The sequence below is a fragment of the Antennarius striatus genome, chromosome 13 (genome assembly GCF_040054535.1).
Source record: "Antennarius striatus isolate MH-2024 chromosome 13, ASM4005453v1, whole genome shotgun sequence".
Classification (NCBI taxonomy): domain Eukaryota; kingdom Metazoa; phylum Chordata; class Actinopteri; order Lophiiformes; family Antennariidae; genus Antennarius; species Antennarius striatus.
Genome location: NC_090788.1, coordinates 19565620 through 19584453, shown reverse-complemented (window position 1 = coordinate 19584453; position 18834 = coordinate 19565620). Strand labels below are relative to the sequence as shown.

Sequence of the window (18834 nt, the reverse complement as noted above, 5' to 3'; positions counted from 1 at the left end):
CACACAGGAAGGGTTGTTGGAGCCAAAAAGAACTTTCAGGACCATTGTTTTGTTTTGATTTAGATTTTTTTTTTTTTGGCTAAATTCTCTGTTTGGATAAAATAAAAAAAGAAACGATGATATATTGATGCTGTGGGATAGTGAACTCACTATGCAGAGGTTTTTCCGACATGAGGTCTCAGATTTAATATCGGTCTCTAACAATGTGTATTGTGTATTCTGGAGCTAACCACAATTACCCTCCAGAATCTTTAGAATCAATAGAAAAACAGCTGGATGACCCGATTAAACCTAGAACATTTTCCATCATTATTTCAGTTTCTTGTTATGTTGCTTGTTGATCTTTGACCTGTGCTCTTTAATCACATCGTGTGGTTGTGCTAGTTCTGCTAGTAGTCTTTAGCATCACCGGCTACACTGACGTTAAAATGGTGGATGAGTTTAGAGACAAACATCTCAGGACTCTGGGAACATTTCCTCTGGAAACAAATGAAAAGGATTCCAAATAACTGTGAAAAAGCAATTTGTTGAGTTTTAGCTAACAGGCAGCGGTCAAACCACAATTCTAAAAAAACATTTCCAGATCTACCACCACACCCAACGCACTGAACTCAGACGGCATCTGCTGCCGCCGGTCCATCCAGGCGACGGGTTCTTTCCAAGGCTTTCAGGAGAGTCTGCATGGAAACAAAACAGCAGCAATAAATGACCTACTTTCGTAGATCAAAGCTACTGCTTTGATCTATGAAAGTAGGTCAGAGCACTAGCTTTGATCTATGGTCTGAGATATTTTCTCTCCTCAGATATTTTTGCATATATCTCAGGAGCCGGATAAGATAGAAAGCCGTTATAATCAGGGAGGCAAGGGGATGAAAATGAGATCACAACGTTGACCTTGACAAACTAGGTCAAGTTCACATTTTCACTTCTATACCTTTTTAGGTACACTCTGAAACCTCATGGCAAATACAATGCACCAGTTACATGTTGGATCATTAGACACCCACAAGGTGTCAGCTTTGATGATGGCGAAAACACAAGTCTTTACAACACCTCCATAGTCTTGTTCAATCATCCAGTCAGGGGGCTGACATAGGTCGATAGGCTGGTCATCGGCCCCTCGGTCAAACGACCTGTAGGTTCCCCTAAAGCCCCTCACACTGCAGTGGGACATCTAGGATCACCACTTAATATTCTTAATCCCGGTGTGATGAACCAGTGGGGGACACCTCCCCACCCCATCCTCTCTCCTCCCTCCAATCAGGCCAGCAGTTATTCTTCACAGGCTGGTTGTGGTGACTGACAGCCGCGCTGGAGCTTCATTACAGCCCAGAAAAGGCTTTATCTCAACCCATATTCACCATTTCTCTCACTGGAGCGGTGCTGGTGGCTGGTGTGTAGAGGGGGGGGGGGCAGAGAGCAGGAAGGGAGGGAAAAGCTCCCCAGATGAAAATCCTAAATCAGCATGGCCTGCCGCTGCAGCTGAAGCCTAGGCAGGGATTGCATTTAATTTATTCTCCTAAGCCAGGGAATCAGGCCATCAAAAGGAACCGAGCGATCAGGTTTCCTGCATTAAATGGCCCAACAGCGTGATGTGGCCAATCTCAGATCTGACTTAACCCTTTCGAGGTGGCAGGAGCGTTGGCGGCGGCGGCCTGCCTTCTGGCTCGTCTCCTGAGGCTGAGGCTCAGAGTCTTTCAGGCTCGGTGAGGCGACAGACGGATGGGTGACACTCCGTCCCGGGGTTCGGTAGACCCAAATCCTTCTTTAGCCATGTTTAATGGTTGTGAATCAGAGGATTAAGAAAAACAAGCCGATGGCAGAATGTAAGAATCCTGCCTAGCTAGTGACCTCTGGAGATGCCAGCGTTCACACGGCTTTACTGTAGTGCCAGCCTCCAGGAGCAGAGCAGCGGTTAGCGATAGCTAGGTGAACCATCCAAACCACAGTGAGTTCACAACACCCACTTTAATTATAACCACATCCAACTTATCATCTGCAGTTGTAGAAAACACAAACGTAAAAGCTGTCATGTTGAACCAAAGTCTGGCTTTTATGAATCCTCCAAACAGACGGTCTTGACTGTCGGCTTGAGTCTGACGTCGACTCCACAGACGGAAAGTCACGCCTTCATGGATCGTCAGTTTATGCTGGCTTTGTCTTTTAAATCACAACCACATGCCGTCCTGTCTAAATAAATATGTAAACCCAAAACCGTTCCCTCAACCAAAGAGTAGAGGCCTGTGTGCAGATAGGCAACCATAAAATAACTCTACAACAGCTGAATACTTCCCACTGATATCACAAATAACAACAAGAACAACAACAAAAATAATGATAATGATAATGATAATAAAAATAATAATAATAATAATGATGATAATAATAATAATAATAATAATGATAATATGAATTTAAAAAAAATTATAATAACAACAATATTAATAATAATAATTATTATTATTATACTAATAATATAATATTTTATAATAATATTAATTATTAGTAGTAGTATTATTGTACTAATATATAATATAATATTATAATTATAATAATAATAAGAATAGTAATAATAACAATAACAATAACAATAATAATAATAATAATAATAATAATAATAATAATAATAATAATAATAATAATAATTATAATAAATTACATTATTATTAAAAATCAGTAACTTGAAAATAGTGACTTTTAAAGGCCTTTTGAGAAAGTTTGACATTGAAATATCAAATCTAAATAATTTAAATTCTCCTGAGACCTTCTCATGACGTGAGACAGGCTGGTAGTTGCCCATCTTCTGGTGGGGTGCGTTCCTTTTTCGGTAAGGGGGTGATTGCTGGAGGCCCACACAAAATGCTGCAGCTCTGGGTTTGATGGGTTTGGACTCGCCTCTGAGTTCACATCATCAAGTGTGGAGGGAAACGTGAGGAGGTGAGGAAACGTTTGAGGCTCAGCAGGTCCTCTGTGCTGAGCCTCAAACGTGACCTGGGCTGTCCACGTTACGCCAACCGTATGAAATGTCTCATTTTAGCCTGGAATCTTCTCTCAGGATGCCAGTTTAGGTCACATGAGGTCAAAACCAACATTTTTTTGCCTATGTGTAAATCCATGTCTTAAGTTCTTGGAAATTATCAAGTCCTCCTTGCGACTTGCTCCTGGACCACATGAAGGCCGTCTGTGACCAGAAACAACCAACGATTACTGTTTAACGGTCGCTGCGAAGCACAAAACACCAACCACGCTCAGAAATAAACTTCACACAGACTTTCTTTTCCTGCTCCACTTGAATGCCGGTTCCACCGCAGCGGCTTCAGGGTTTTCATTAGCGTGTGCTAACACCAGGAGACGTCTGCCGCGCCGGTCTCCAAAGGGAGGTCCAAGGACCCTCAGCGGTCACTGCAGAGGTGGAGGAAGACGGGGCCGCGTCCCAATTCCACACAAGATGTTTACAGCATGGAGACGATGACAAAACATTCAGGAAGACTTTTTTTTACTTTTAGCTGACTCAGTTTTCTCAAGCACAACCGAAAATAGATGAAATGAGGAGCTGCATGTCCATCTGGAGAACTTCTCAAGGTCAGCACCAAAATAAAAATAAATAAAAAAAATACCAATGATATACATTCTGTTTACTTTTATGAATGAAGACATTCATTTGTTGTATTTTGTTTGTAAAAAAACTAAAAAAAATTTAAAAAAACACACAAAAAAAACATGGATGAAATCAGGGTGTGATTTGTCAAAAACAAAACAGAAAAATCAGAAAAATAACCAATCAACACTTTTCAGGTTAATGGTAGGACAGTTTAATATTCATATTTAATACAAATTTAAAAATGCATGAAGCATTTAATTTTCTGCGCCGACCACGATGTGGAAGATGAAGGTGATGAAGATGGTCCTAATTAGGTTTCAGGACCATAGATGCATGAAAATTTAGCCTAATGCTAACAGTCTGTAAAACATACCATTAACAAATCTCTGACTGAGTGAACAGTTTTTCTCTGATGTCACTTCCTGTGGTCTTTCCTTGTGTTTTTTCTCCTTCTTTTCTCTACATCTCTGTGAACCTCAGAGCAGGAAACGAACCCACAATGCATTTCTGTTCACCAATATGGAGACTGAAGACAACTCAGGTCAGGTTGAAAGTTAGAGCGGTCATGTAGACGATAGACTACCTGTCAGAAAACTGTCACTACCTGCTGTTAGTTCATATTTTATTAATTATTGACCCCCCCCCCATCTCCCATTATGCCGTTCCTCTCAGTGGAGCAGCTCCTCAGCAGGATGAGCAGCTCCTTACCCTTCATCTCCTTGATCCTCCCCCACTGTTTGCTTTACTTTAATTTCTGTTTTTTCTCCCCCTCCCCTGGTAATTTTTTCGTGCGAAGAATAAAATTTCATCTGCGGGGCTCTGGGAAAGGCGGCCCTTGGATTGGCCCTCACCCGTACAGATGCTTTGAATTTACGGGGCTTTTCTGCCTCTGAGGAGAAGAATGGAAGGATGGAGGCATGGATGGAGTGGTGGGAGGGGCTGATGTTGGGGGGTGGGGGTTGAAACCTGGCTGTATTTCCTAGGGATTAGGCTTCAGATGGGCGCCCTCAGAGGGGGTCTCAGGTCCCGGCCTCCCTGGATGGCTGGGAAACTGACCCCCATCTGACTCTCTGGTGGTTTGTGACCCGACAGCATGGAACTGTGGGACAGGACCGAGGTCTGGGCCCCCGCCAATGAGATGACTGAACCGGGTACAGTTTAGCTTCACACAGCAGAATGCCCCCCCACCCAATAAAAGCAATCGTTCCGATGGAAAATAATGACGTCATTGGGAATGAGAGGTGGGAATGTTCAGGAGGTGAAGCCAGGTTTCTCATCGCGGATTTTTAGTAGTCATGTGATACCGTACTCGCATTCTATTGGCTAACGGCAACCGGAAGTGCGCTCCATTACGTGAGTATCGGACTTCTGTGAGACACAAAAGTGTTTTAAACAGTCTATCAGAGTGTCAGAAAAGGTAATACAGATAGAAGGTGGTTTAATATCAGTATGGGGGGGTTCACAAACGTTTAAATTACCGTAAATAATAAGATAAGTAGTTTGTCGTTCTATCGCTGAATCCATTGATCACCTGTGGTTTCTGGAACGCATTAACCGAAGAAGAAGCAGGGCGTACTGTATTTAACATTAAATAAATTTATGCTATAACACAACAAGCAAACATTATTTTTGGTGCGACTGTAATGTTTGTAACTCGAATAAGTAATAAATTCAGTTATTTAACATTAAGTAGTAGTTACATTTATTATGTGTCCTTTATTTATTTGTCCTCCTGGTGAAAAACACACAACAGAGCAGCTACAGAATTCAAGAACCGACTAGAACAGAGTCAAACTAGCCCGACTTTTCACCTGAGCAGGTTCAATTGTACTTTTATTTAAACTCCAATCACAGTTTTATTTCCAAGGTTTTTTAATCTTGGTGATTTTTGGATGAAATTCAATCCCGTCTACAAACGTTATGTTGCCACCAAGTGGCCAAAAAATCTTGACTGCAGGTTTAAAGTCTGAAAAGATTTTAATGTTGTGAAACAAACTGAACAAAACACCTATAGTTGAAAAATCAACACTATTTTGAGAGAATTTAAATGAATTCTTACGAGAAGTTACACGTTGATATGTTCATGAATCAGGTCACAATTGTTTCTAATGTAATGTTAGCTAACTGAAAGTAATAAAAACCGCATTCACTCACACACAGGCTCTCAGTCAAATCAAGTAAATGTAGCGTGTCATCCTGCCGCCATTTGTTCTGCAGCATTTCAGATCATGTTCTCTTTAATACAGCAGGGACAGATTTATTATTACAGTCAAAACACACACATAAACACACAAGCACTTCCAACACACACACACACACACACACACACACACACACACACACACACACACACACACACACACACACTGCTGTGAAACCAAAACCATAGTGATTTCAAGAGGAACAGAAAAATGTTTTTTGAAGGCATTTTATTACCGGAGTGTGGACAGACCTTTAGCAGGCTCATCAAATGTCTCAATTCTTTAGAAAGCATTTTACGATTTTTTTTTTTTTCATAAGAAAGTTCGGCTTTGAAAAGTCCAAATGCAGCAGAACAGTCGGGTTCTTCTTTTTTACGGTTGTCAGTCCCAATTCTAATCCAACTCAAATCGACCAGCGCCTGCATGAAGAGGCCTGCAGCTGCACAGGAAATGGCTAGGCTGGAAAAGCCCTTTCCTGATTACATGGAGCCATCTAGTGGTGGATGACTGAACAGCAACCCAAACAACAGCCGTGTTTCTACAACCAGCAAAAAAATGACATTTGTTTTATGGCATAACAAAGACGAAACACGCAAAATAAAACACCCTCTAACATTTATGCTTGGCTTCCAGATCACTTGCGCCTTTAAGAATCAGTCTAAAAATTAAAATAGGAAATAAAAATCTCTTACAGTCAAATATTTTACTATAACGTTTCACAAATACGCCATCTATATTAACACTCACAGGAATACACAATATAATCCCATCAATGTCCTGCAAAAACCTCCAATCACCGCTGCTACCGTTTAAAGAGCTGATTTTGTTTTTGGGAACCAAAAAATATTATAAAGGATCTGTCTGACAGCAACTCCTTTTTTTCCAGTTGATTATTTTGTTTTCTTGTGGGGGGGTGGAATTCAAGGTTTCTGCAGCACACAAGGAAACTTTTCTTTTTTTGTGAACAAAGGTGAACACAGGAATCAGAAACACACAAAAAACGAACTAAAAGTCATTCCAAACTTTGAGTCTGCCAACAGCCCAAAAGAGGAAACTCAAGCTTTCTTTACGCATTTCGTTAAACAGGACTTTTAACAATAAATGTTCCAAAACTAACTGATACCAAAACACGGAACTGAAGGTGTCGTGTCTACGAGATCAACGGAAAGAGAATAGCTGTTCTGCTATTGTTCCTCTCTTTACATGCATTAACCCGTATAAATACTGGACTTCTCTGGAAGCCTGATTTTACTGAAGTGCAGCTATCGCTCATGAATAACATCTTCACTGTATATATCATGAAAATTAAATCTGCTCACTCGTAGAATCTGTTTTGAATGCGGCACTGTCTCTATTAAAAGACCAAAGGATGAGCAGTGCACTCTTACATTTAAGTAAGAAATTAAAAACAATATAAGAAAAATACAAACGTAATGCAAAATCAAGTTCCCGGCCAATAGAAAGATTCTTCTTCATATCAAACAAAGCACTACTAAACACCTTCTGGGTTCCCTGTAGGATAAACAACGGAGTAGGGCGAGAAGGAAACCATGGGGAACGCCAAGGATCTTAGCTGGTCTCCAGTTTGGCCATTTCCTGCACGTAGATGCCGATGCTCTCGCTGTCGAACAGCACGAAGTAGACGGTCTTGATGGTGGAAGACATGGTGGCCACGAAGTAGCTGGAGATGGCCTTCAGGATCAGCTGGGCCGCCGTCTGCTTCGGGAATCCGTTCCTGACAGGGAAGAAGTTTGAGTAGATGTTGTCAAACCACAGAGAGGACTAAAAGTTAGAGGTCAGAGCAGAATGTGGACGTTTTAAAGCATGGAATAATTCTGGAAAACGTGATCTGTATTATTTCTTTCATTCAGATTAACAGCAGCAGGACCCACCAATCACAGTCGTACAGGAAATACAGTCATACCCTGACTTGATTTGCTCGTAAATCAAATAAATGCTCCCCACTGAAATGAATTGAAATGTAATTAATCCCTTCAACCCCCCCCAAAGTACACCCAAATTTTTGGATTTGTATTTTTAAATAAGTCAAATGTGTTTAGAAACAACAAATGTTGTAACAAACATAATAAATGATCTTGATGATGATGCTGGTGGAGGTGGAGCCAATGGGACGAGTTCATTTGGTGCTTTTTTTGATCTCTTTAGTTGGTCATAAACTGTCGCTTTATCGATTAACTTTATGTACCTCGACCTCATTGCTGGACTTAAAACCTTTTTTTAAAATTTCATATTTAAACAATTTGATTTTCACCACACTTTCCTCACCATCTGTTGGTGATTCAGATTTTGGCTCAGCTCAGAAAACTCCTCAGTCTGTGCTGGAGACCGGACCGAAGTGTCTGAGACCTTACAAATGAAGGTTTCTCGTGTTTTTGAATTATTTCTAAACTGTTTTAATGAAGGAAGCAGAATCATGATTCTGCAATCATCGACACGAGGGGCCGCTGCTGGTGTCGGGGTTCTCACCTCCCGCTGCCGATGGAGGGGAAAGCCACCGACTTCAGCTTCTTCTCGTCGGCCAGAGCCAGGCAGTTCTTCACCGTCTTGTCCAGCATCTCCTCACACTTGTCTGAGCCCCAGCCTGGACTGTTACAGTGGATCACGTACTTAGCAGGCAGGCCGAAGCCGCCGGTCAACACCGCTGAGTGACGAAGAGGAGAGAGGAAGAAGAGTTAGTGACCATCATCAGGCTTAGATCAGTTAATATTAATGCATTCAGTCGTGGCGAGAGCAGCAGGACAATGAACTCGTTCCCCTGGATTCCTCACGTCACTGTTTACAACGAACCAGCTTCATCCACCAGGTTCTGTTAGAAGTCAGACCAGAGGTTGAGTCTGGAGGTCTGAGCTGCTAGAAAAGCACTTTGCCTGGTGGAAAATGTACGCAGCAAATCTCCCAGAGCTCTAAATGGTTTGGCCGGGGCGTTGTGGCAGGGTGGGCCGGAGAAATCACTTCTCCAGCTGGAGAGGAGAGTCAAAGGAGGAGGATGAGGAGACGAGAGGAGGGCAGCTGGAGGAGGAGGAGGGTAAAAGAGTCGTATCTGCAGCTGGAGACCGAGAGGCTGAGCCAAGAGCTCAGGTTTTATGAGCTAACGTGAGACTGGATCGCAGTCCGGAGTGACGATGAAGACAAACACCAGGATGAAGACGAGCTGCTTTCCAGATGGCACAGAGAAGGTGGACGGACTTCACACGGCGGGCTGAGAGCCGCTCGCGCTGCGTGTGAGCTCTGGAGGTGGTGAGGAAGATGGTAATTACAGGTCCCATAAAGTTCTTGTTTTATGGTTTGGAAGGGAACGGGGTGTGTGTGTGTGTGTGTGTGTGTGTGTGTGTGTGTGTGTGTGTGTGTGTGTGTGTGTGTGTGTGTGTGTGTGTGTGTGTGTGCGCATCTGGAGCTCAGCTGTCAACCGAACTGTCTGGGGTGTGAAGAGATTCTGTGGATGTTCAGTTAAATTAGCATCAGGCCAAAGGCGCCTGTTCTTCTCGTTCGGTCCCAAACGGAGCAATGCATTGTGGTCCAACCTCCTGTCCCATGTGTGTTTGAGGCTCTCAGCCAATCAGAACTTTCCTACCTTGGACAGAACAGACAGACATCCAGCTTCCTTTACTGAACTAGTTCTGTCTTCTCCAGCAGCAGTAAACATACGATAGGGACTATTTTCAGCAGTGGATGAATATCTATTAGGTGATAACAGATAGCACAGCTCTGGATTGGTGTAGTTACCTCCAGCCACCTCCAGGGGGCCGTTCTTCTTCTTCAGCTCCTGCAGCGCTTCAGTGAACTCCTTCCCCCCCTTCTTCTCCAGAGCGCAACCTGAAACGGAGAGGGAAGTCTGGGGGGGTTATATCCTTTACAGAGGGGGACAGACAGGAAAGAGGAGAGGGGGGTGTCATGCAGACAGACAGACGGGCATGCAGGCAGACAGACAGACAGACAGACAGGCAGACACCGATGCTGTGCATCATCTCAGCTGGCTTCTCTCTGAATCTCTGCTGCTTCCTTTATGAGACCAGGAAGAGTAAAACTAAATAAAATTAAGAAAATCAAATGTTTGGTTGCTTCTTTACAAAGCGACTCAGCTGGAGTCGTTTAAATTAAGGAAATAAATGATTTGCCGGATATTTAATTCCACTCCCTAACTGCTCCACGTCCAACTAAACCGTGAGGAGGAGCAACATCCGACAGGAAGCTGAAGTCATGTGATGTTTTTGATGCTGCAAGAGGTGATTCTGCATCCGACGACTGCAGATTTAAACGGATTCACCCGGAGACAGAGAAAGAAGCCACAGCTGGAGGGGGAGGCGCTTCAAGCCGACCAGAGGGGTCAATGTCTTAAGAACAGGTTAGCGGTAGCATTAGCCTCCTGAAGAGAGATTATTGGACCCAACTGGTTACTGGACAGCCAATCAAGCAAGCAGACAAAAACATCATGAAGTTTTAGATGATTAACAATCCATTGATCTGCAGCACCAGTGGGCCGTTTGAGTGAAATCACTTCAGAGCAGCTGAGCTGACAGACGTCACATGACAGGAAGTCGATCAGCGCGGTGAACAGAGCGGCTACACACAGCAGCACAAAGCAGGACCCGACACACAGCTGCTGCGTACGACATTACGGGGGGGGGTCACACTTTGAGTAGCACGCTTCCTTCAGTGGGATTGGCTGATCTACGAGGGCCAATCGTGACAAAGCGTCGCATCCCGGCTGCAGGTCGCGACCTCATGATGGGAAAAATCAACTTACAAAGACGTGAACGTTGCTTCAGACAGGAAGCATTGACTGCAGTCAGGTGAAGGTCATGTGACTCAGGTCGGGGTTTGTGGCTGTAACCAGAGTGTCTCCATGGTTACGGAAGAAAGTAAACAAGAGGCATGTGATCTGTTGTCCCGCAGCAGAGAAAACAGGAAGTGGCTTCATAAACATGCTAATAGCTGAGGAGCCGGACTGTCAAATCCTGGTGGTTCTGAAGGGAGGGGGGAGGGGGGCAGCTCAGTTCGTTTCCATGGCAGCCGCACCTCAGCTGATCGAGGAGGGCGTGTCGTTTGACAAAACTGAACAGGACTGGTTTGACTTGTAGCTCCATGAGTCTCAAAGTAAATACTTCATGGGCTCATTACCATATTATGGGATGGATCAGGACGGGTGGTCAGAGTGGCAAAAAGTTTAACTTTAGCCAATCTGCGAAAAAGCAGAGAAATGTTTGCCTCCTTGCGTGAAATAGAGTCACATCAAATCAAATCCTGTCTTAGCATCCCTACTAATTCAGCCAAAGGCCTCCATTTTTCCCATAATCCTGTGCTGTAAGATAGAAAACTCTTAAGCTGGGGTCAGGAGAGGACCCTGAGACACCCGAGGAGGCAGCTATCCGTCAGCAGATTTATTTACTCTGCAAACAGACTCAAACGATTTTTAACGCGGACTTTGACTCCTGAGTCACTGAAATCAGACCAGAAAACGCTTAGTCAGCACGCTGTCCAATGTGGAAACGGTTTTGGCACATCACTGCTTTCATCAAACAGTCCAGGCTGCACATTTCAGGCCTCTCCAAGTTGATTTCCATCATGACGCCATTAGTGGTCCTTCAAACACAAAGGAGCAGGGATCTGGGTTGTGACAGAGAATTCTGGGTAATGAGAGGAAGGAAGCTGCTGTTCGTCCACAGGCTGCGGTGCAGAACAGACGGGACGGTTGTCCTCCGATGGGGGGGGGGGGGCGATGCTCCTTTACCTACTTCACCACCTGTATAGAAGGAGGAGCTGGTCGGATGGATGACAGCGTCGCTCTCCACGATGGAGATGTCGGCTTGGACAACTTGCAACTACAGATGACAACAAACAACAAACAAACAAACAAACAGGCAGACAACACGGTGGTGAAAACACAGTGAATGATGGGAAAACAACCGGGAGGAAAAGAGCATCGAACAGAAGAGCGAACAGGAGTGAGTGTGTGCTCCTTCACGGCTGATGACATCATAGGAAACAGGAAGTAACTTGTGTGACGGAAGCACCGTCAGCCAGATTTCCAAAAAACACCGGTTATTATTTCTCAAGTAAAAACGGGATTTTTTAAAAAGCCAATTCCTGTATTTTGTAATCTGGGATGGTTCCTTTCTTTTTACCGACTGTCCTGAAACAGACGGATCTTCATGAAGGTCCGTTCGCCGTCTGAAGGGAGGCGACACAGAATGGAAAAACATTGGACACCGCGGGGGGGGGGGAGCCGGCATGAGGTTTGGTGAAATCCCTGAATGTGTCGCTGGGAATTGTTTTGTGAATTCATACGCAGCACAAAAACGTCCAGGAGGGGTCAGAGGTCATTCAGTCACTCAGTTTGAACCGTTTGAGGTCCATCGTTTCACCGACGGATGACGGCTCCGTCTGGACATGTCTATCAGGGGGCCTCAAACGTCACGCGTTTCATCATAGGTCAAATTGTAAATACAGAAATGTGACGTTTTATTTCCAGGAGATAAAATATTCCGTTGTGTTTGAGCTGGTTTGTATTGATTACAGTATTTTCCGCACCATAAGGCGCACCTAAAGCCTTCAATTCCCTCAATTTCTTATAAAACAATGTGCCTTATAAATGAAAAACGTTTTAAAAACTTCTCAGATGCATTTTATAATCCAGTGCATTTAATAATCCAGTCCGAATTATGTATGATTTTTTTTTAAATAGGCCATTAATTGAAGGTGCGCTTTATAATCCAGTGCGCCTTATAGTGCAGAAAATACTGTAATCAGTGTCTGTCCTAAATGACAGCATGAAGGAGCAAAGAGGAGGATGCTGGGCTCTCCGGGTACGTCTCCACGGCAACCGGATTCAAATGCTGCGTAAACATCGCGGCAACAGTTTTAACTGGTTGACTGAATGGCCTGATCGATGATCCGATCGATTGATCTGATCAGTGATCTGATGACCGGCTCTCAGCTGTGTGAAGCTGAACATTCAGGGATTTTAAACGCCATACCTCGCTGGGACCAGAGGGTACAGGGGGGTGGGGGGTTGTTGGAGAGGAGGGGGCTCACCTAGATCATCTTTAAGTTCAAGCTCAGCATTGGTGGGGTTGATGACCCCCTCCACGTCAAAGCCAGCCAAGTTACTGACCTCGCTGTGGATGAGGTTGAGCTGCGGATGGAGGGGGGGGGGGCAGCGGGAGGAGACAGGTGGGGGCATGCCAAAGGGGGGGAGAGAGCGAGAGATAGAGGGGAGGAAGCAAAGCCGTTAAAACCACGCTCGTGTGGATACCTTGACTTTTTGATCCCTAGGGGCGAGTTAAAGGCTGCGTGGTTACCGTGGTGATGGAGGATGGAAGGATGAACAGTGGCCCACAGCACACACACACACACACACAGCAGGAGTGTACCAACCCCCACCCCATTATGCTTTCTCCTGCACCACCTTTTCAAGTTTCAACGCCAGAAACAGTCAAGTCAAAACATCAAGGTATCCCTCTAAAGGTCACGACCTTTCAAAGTAAAAGCCACTTCCTGTGTAACAGAAACCACCACTTGTTCATCATCTGTTTCTCCATCAAAGATTAAACTGAAGAAAAACCATCTCAAATGAAGCAGTGGGGGTGGAAGCGATGGAGACGCAGCAGTGATGAAGAGTGAAACCGAATCCTGGCACAAAACAAACTTGTGATAATTACATCTGCTCACATCCAGCGTTCCTATTTGTGGGCTCATTAACTTGATCAGTGGGGGGTAAATTACATCTATCTGATGAAACATCATCAGTGATTCCTGCAGCTGCTGAACCGAAGCAGACACTCCGCCGATGAAGAGGACGTTCGACGGACTCCTGTCGCTGCTGACGGTCCGGGAAGAATGAGTGAATGTGTGTTTAAACAGCCAATCACAGCTCACCATTTGATTTTAACATACAGTAATCCCTCGTTTATTCGCACTTCAAGATCAACGGCTTCACCACATCACGGATTTTTAGTAGGTAGTCACGTGATACCATAAGCGCATGCTATTGGCTGACAGCATCCATGTATTAAAAAAAATATAAAAGTGCTTTAAACAGTCTATCAGAGTGTGGGTAAAGGTAATACAGATATAAGAAGGTTTAATATCAGTATGAGGAGGGTTCATAAATGTTTAAGTTACCGTAAATAATAGTTTGTCGCTATATCGCGGAATTCGTTATTTGCGTGTGGTTCCTGGAACGTATTAACTGTGAGTAACGAGGGATTACTGTATCTCCAGATCTGATGTTCTAACTACTGAATCAGGTTTACTAAACTAAACAAGTGGAGACGGGTGGGAACCTGCAGCCAATGAGAGCAAGAAGCACGAGAACAAATGATTCTGATCAAGCCAGGTTTGGTTAGTCAGCAGCAAATCGTGTTTTCGTGATGAAGCGTAGCATGCACAGCTGTTAGCAGCAGGTCACGTCTCTCTGATGAAAACGTATGGAGAATGTTCACGTTTGTGTTTAAACACTAACTCAGTCCATCGGACTGATGCGTGTTCTCTGACGGCCCCCCCAGTGACAGCAGGGTAACCATCAGGGTTTATCCGTCACATCCGCTCAAACATTAGATCCCCCGCTCAGGGAAGCAGCGCCGCCTCTCCTGCGTTCCTGCGTCAGCCACAACATCCCTGCCTTTAAGGGCTTCAGACGAGGATCTATTTTTAAAAGCGTCTGATCTTCAATCTCTAGACGCTTAATTATTACAACAAAACAGAGCTTTGATGAGTTTTGTCCAATTAGTGTCCATGTTTAGTTCAATGAGAACAGTTTTATGGTAACACAGCAAAAGGATGCACATGTGACTACTGTTGCTAAGCAAAGAGAGATGTGATAATCGCTAATCAATAACAGTTTTAAACCTGTAAAATAAAATAAAAAACACCTTATAATTAACATTCCAGCTCTTTATGTAACCTTGGAACGAAACAGGCAGCTGTTCAATAATGATCTGATTGAAAATTATTGATTAATTTGATGAGAGAATGAGTTGACTTTTATAAACACGTGTAGTTTTCAGGTTTGATGTGTTTCCTGCTGACCTTTTGACCCAGGAAGAGGCTCTTGGTGGAGAGGACGGTGAAGCTGTCCGGGGATCCATCTGTGGTGCTGTCCGCCGACGCCGCCTTGCTCACCTCGCCCCGTTTCTGTGGAGACACAGACGCTTCAGCGCCCAATCTGCAGGACGGCCCCGCCCTGACTCGTGTTTGACTCCTCCCCTAAACAAGGTGACGTGTAAACCCCTGAACACTGACATCCATCAATTTTTTTTTTCAGACAGAATAAACCGTTCCACGGTAAAAGTCATGTGATATCCTTCAGGAATCATCACACGCAACTGAAAACGTCTGATGACCATCTAGAGCACATGTGTCAAACTCATGGCCCGGGGGCCAAATGTGGCCCGCGAGAACAGAAAAGGTCAGAGTGTCTAAAAATAAAATAGGTCAAAAGTGTGCTTTGACAAAAAACGACATTTCCCACAACGCAGTAATTAAGAACATTTTAACTTTGAGAAAAATGTTTTGAACGAAGTTAATGTTCTAACTTGTGTTTGATGATATTTTTCTTTATTCTCTTGGATAGTTTGATCCTTGATTGATGGAGTTCTGTGGGTTTAATAACCTGACAAATATAACTGGATGCTAATATCAGTACAGTAATCCCTCGTTACTCGTGGTTAATGCGTTCCAAGACCACCTGTGAAAAACTAAATTTTGCGATATAGTGAGAAACTATTTATTTTATTATTATCAATAGCATGCCTGTACGGTGTCACGTGACTACCTACTAAAAATCCGTGGTGAGGTGAAGCCGTGCATCCTGAAGCGCGAATAAACGAGGGATTACTGTATTGATAAATCATGCGGTCTGTTCAATACCTTCCCCCTCCCTCCTGTCTTTTTGCCACTCATTTTCTTGGCTGCTGTTTTCTTGACTGGTTTGGGTTTCTTCTCTGGGGTGGGGGGTGCGAGAGCCTCCATCTTTCCCTTGGCGCCTCTCTTTTTAGCCAGCAGCTCCGGGTGGATGTTGGGCAGAACTCCGCCTGCTGCGATGGTCACACCTTTCAGCAGCTGAGACAGGAAGACAGATTAAAACAGGAAGTTTCTCCAGCGCTGCAATCTGTTACAGACGGAGCTGACATGTGATCACAAACGCGCCGCACAGGAAACAGAAATATTACCCCCTCTGACCTGGTTCAGCTCCTCGTCGTTGGCGATGGCCAGCAGGATGTGTCGCGGCGTGACGCGACCCTTCTTGTTGTCTCGCGCTGCGTTACCAGCCAGCTCCAGGATTTCAGCTGGAGGGGTGAAGAACACGTTCATTAGTGTGAGACGCACAGGAAATAGAAATATTACCCTCCCCCCCAATGTAGATCTCACCAGTGAGATACTCCAGAACAGCAGCCAGGTAGACAGGCGCCCCCACCCCGATGCGGTATTTGGGCAGGCCCCTTTTGATGTAGCGCAGCATGCGCCCCACGGGGAAGATGACCCCCGCCTTGGTGGACCGGGACGTCTTGGTGGATTTCTTCTTTCCTCCTCGGCTGGACATGGTGCTGAGACCACAACCGGTGTCAGGGACAACCTGGTAAAGATATTAATGCTGGTTCTAAACAAACAGTCAGCTGATGAGGGTTTACATCTCAAACATCCAGCCGTTATTTTACACTAACGCCGACAGCAGAACTGTTATTCCACATGAAACATGTCAGATATTTATTTATTCAGGATCTGACTCAGAAACCATTAAAATTCATCACTGCAGTTCGATTTTATCTCAAAACTACTGTTTTTTTATGAGACAGTAAAGATGTTACTGTGTGATCTCTTCTATACTGTCTAGAATTATATCTTATTGAATATTATTTATTTTATTAATCACGGATTTATTTATTTTACTTTGTTAGACTGTTTTTTTAATGGAATTTTATTTGATTATTTTTACCTCTTTAGTCCGGCCTCTAACTTTTTTTTAAAATTACTTTTAAATTACATCTTTTAACTCCACATCGATTAACTTCTCTCTGGTGTTTCCTAACTTCAAAGTGGAAAGTGTAAAATAGGATTTCCTCTGTTGTGACCTTGTCAGTGTTTTTAAATTAGTGTGTGTGGCGGTAAACTGTTTTTGTATTGTTTTTATGTAAAGCACCTTGAGCTACTCACTTTGCATGAAAAGTGCTTTATACATGAAGTTTGATACATAGATTATACACATCTATTCTATCCAGATTAGATTTTATTGAGTGGCAAATCTTTAGAAATAAAATGTTTTTCTTGCCCTTGTCCAGCAAAGTAAAGAATCCTTTCAAGACAGGTAGAAAATCATTGTCCCCGTTAGAGATCATTATTATTAGACTAATCTTTATTCCCTTCATTCAGCCCCCCAGAATGGATCTATTTCATTCAAACACAGCTTTAAGTTCTCTGTGTTCTGGTTTCCAGACTGGAATGAACCTGAGGCTGCATCACTGTGAGCATCTGGACGCGTTGGTGACTTCATATCATTTAATAACGTCTAATGTCGTCACTGGACTTGTTGTTATAACACACATGAATAGTCTGCACCAGTGGACTGGATCTACTTCACGCAGCGCCGGAGCTCCGGCGGCGTTACAGCCTTATGGAGCGGAGCTGCGACACGTCTCCCCCCCGGTCAGGTGTAGGTACAGCTGGGGGGGCATTCCCGCTCCAGGACAAGACACCGACAGCACGCCTCCCTCCGGCCACACTACCCGCACCCACGGCGGCTAAAGCGGGCTGTGTCCCTCCGCGTCCGGGAGCTGCTTCCTGGTGGAGACACCAGCGGAGCGGCGGAGGTAGCTTGGCCGAGCCTCCTGCCCTCCCCTCCCGGCCTGTCGGCTCCGGCAGCCCGCTCTCCGCGCTTGGCCTCCAATGCCGGAAAAACAACTCTGGAGCGACGCGACGAGCGGAGCCACGACGCGAAGCGACGGCGGTGGGACGGCGGCCGGGTACTTACGGACAGGACAGGCTGAGAGACGGCTCCGGTGTTCCGGTGACAAGCCTGGGCAGAGTCCCCGACTCCCACAATCCACAGCGCGCAGCGATATGAGCGCGAGCCAGCGCAACCTGCGGAACGCTGCGACTGGAGGACGATCTTTAACCCTTTACGGCCCGCCGGAGCGGCCGGTGTAAACACGGGGATAACGTGTTCAAATAACGAGTTTGAGCCGTCTGTCCGTGGGGTTACAGGCTAGAAACGGCACCCACGCACCAACAAAAACACGACGCCGCCATAACAACTCCACGTTTGTCCACATTGAGGAGACATGTATGTGTTTTTAGACAGGTGAGCTGTCTGGAGGCAGCAGTTTATTCCTCTTTAGAATAAATAAAACCACATTTTATAGCTGGGCAGCATGGTTAGCACTGTTGCCAAGGTGATGGTTTCAAAAACCAAGCCTTCCTGTGTTCCCCTGTGTCTGTGTGGGCTCTTCTCTGTGTTCTCCGGCTTCCTCCCACCTCCAAAAACATACAGCTAGGTGATTCAGTCACTTTAAATTGCCTGTAGGTGTGACTTTGAGCTGGCGATTTGTTCAGGGTGCACCCTGCCTCTGTCAGCTGTGAACATTAAAGAAGCATCTGAGAGCCTGATGCTGCTGATGGAAGTGTGCACCAGCTGGTGTTTCTTCCCCATCACCAGGTAGAAACAGTCCAGTTTGTTGTCTTCTTTGTCGGTTTCTGGCCTCTCTGCAGTTTCACTCCCTGACCAAGCTGAGGATGGATAGCTGTCACTTCAGCCAGGAGGGGCGAAGCGTGTTGGGATGTTTTAGGATGTTGGTAGTGCCATAGTGTCAAAACGGGAAGCTTTATTTCTGCCTGTCATTGCAACATGTTGTGAGTCACAAGGATGCTGGAGTCTGTTAAAGCGGAGTCTGGGTGAGAGGTGGGACCCTCGTCAGGTCATAAGGTCATCACAGGGCCGACAAAGAGAGTTGGAAGCCATTTGGCCCGGAGTGAACCTGTGTTAGAGATCCTGCAAACCCCAAACAGACTCCAGGTCAG

The 18834-nt window shown here is 44.9% G+C and overlaps 1 protein-coding gene across 1 annotated transcript; it reads right to left on the bottom strand.

The window, feature by feature from the left end:
• Positions 1-6013: 6013 nt before the first annotated feature.
• Positions 6014-17905, bottom strand: macroh2a1 (macroH2A.1 histone). Its single transcript, XM_068330984.1, has 9 exons — positions 17789-17905; positions 16192-16396; positions 16003-16109; positions 15691-15882; positions 14851-14955; positions 11552-11642; positions 9547-9636; positions 8290-8464; positions 6014-7537 (listed from the first exon to the last, which is right to left on the bottom strand). Exons 2-9 carry the CDS (start codon positions 16361-16363, stop codon positions 7372-7374), a joined length of 1098 nt encoding a protein of 365 aa, XP_068187085.1. The 5' UTR covers positions 16364-16396; positions 17789-17905; the 3' UTR covers positions 6014-7371.
• Between the last annotated feature and the right edge of the window lie 929 nt (positions 17906-18834).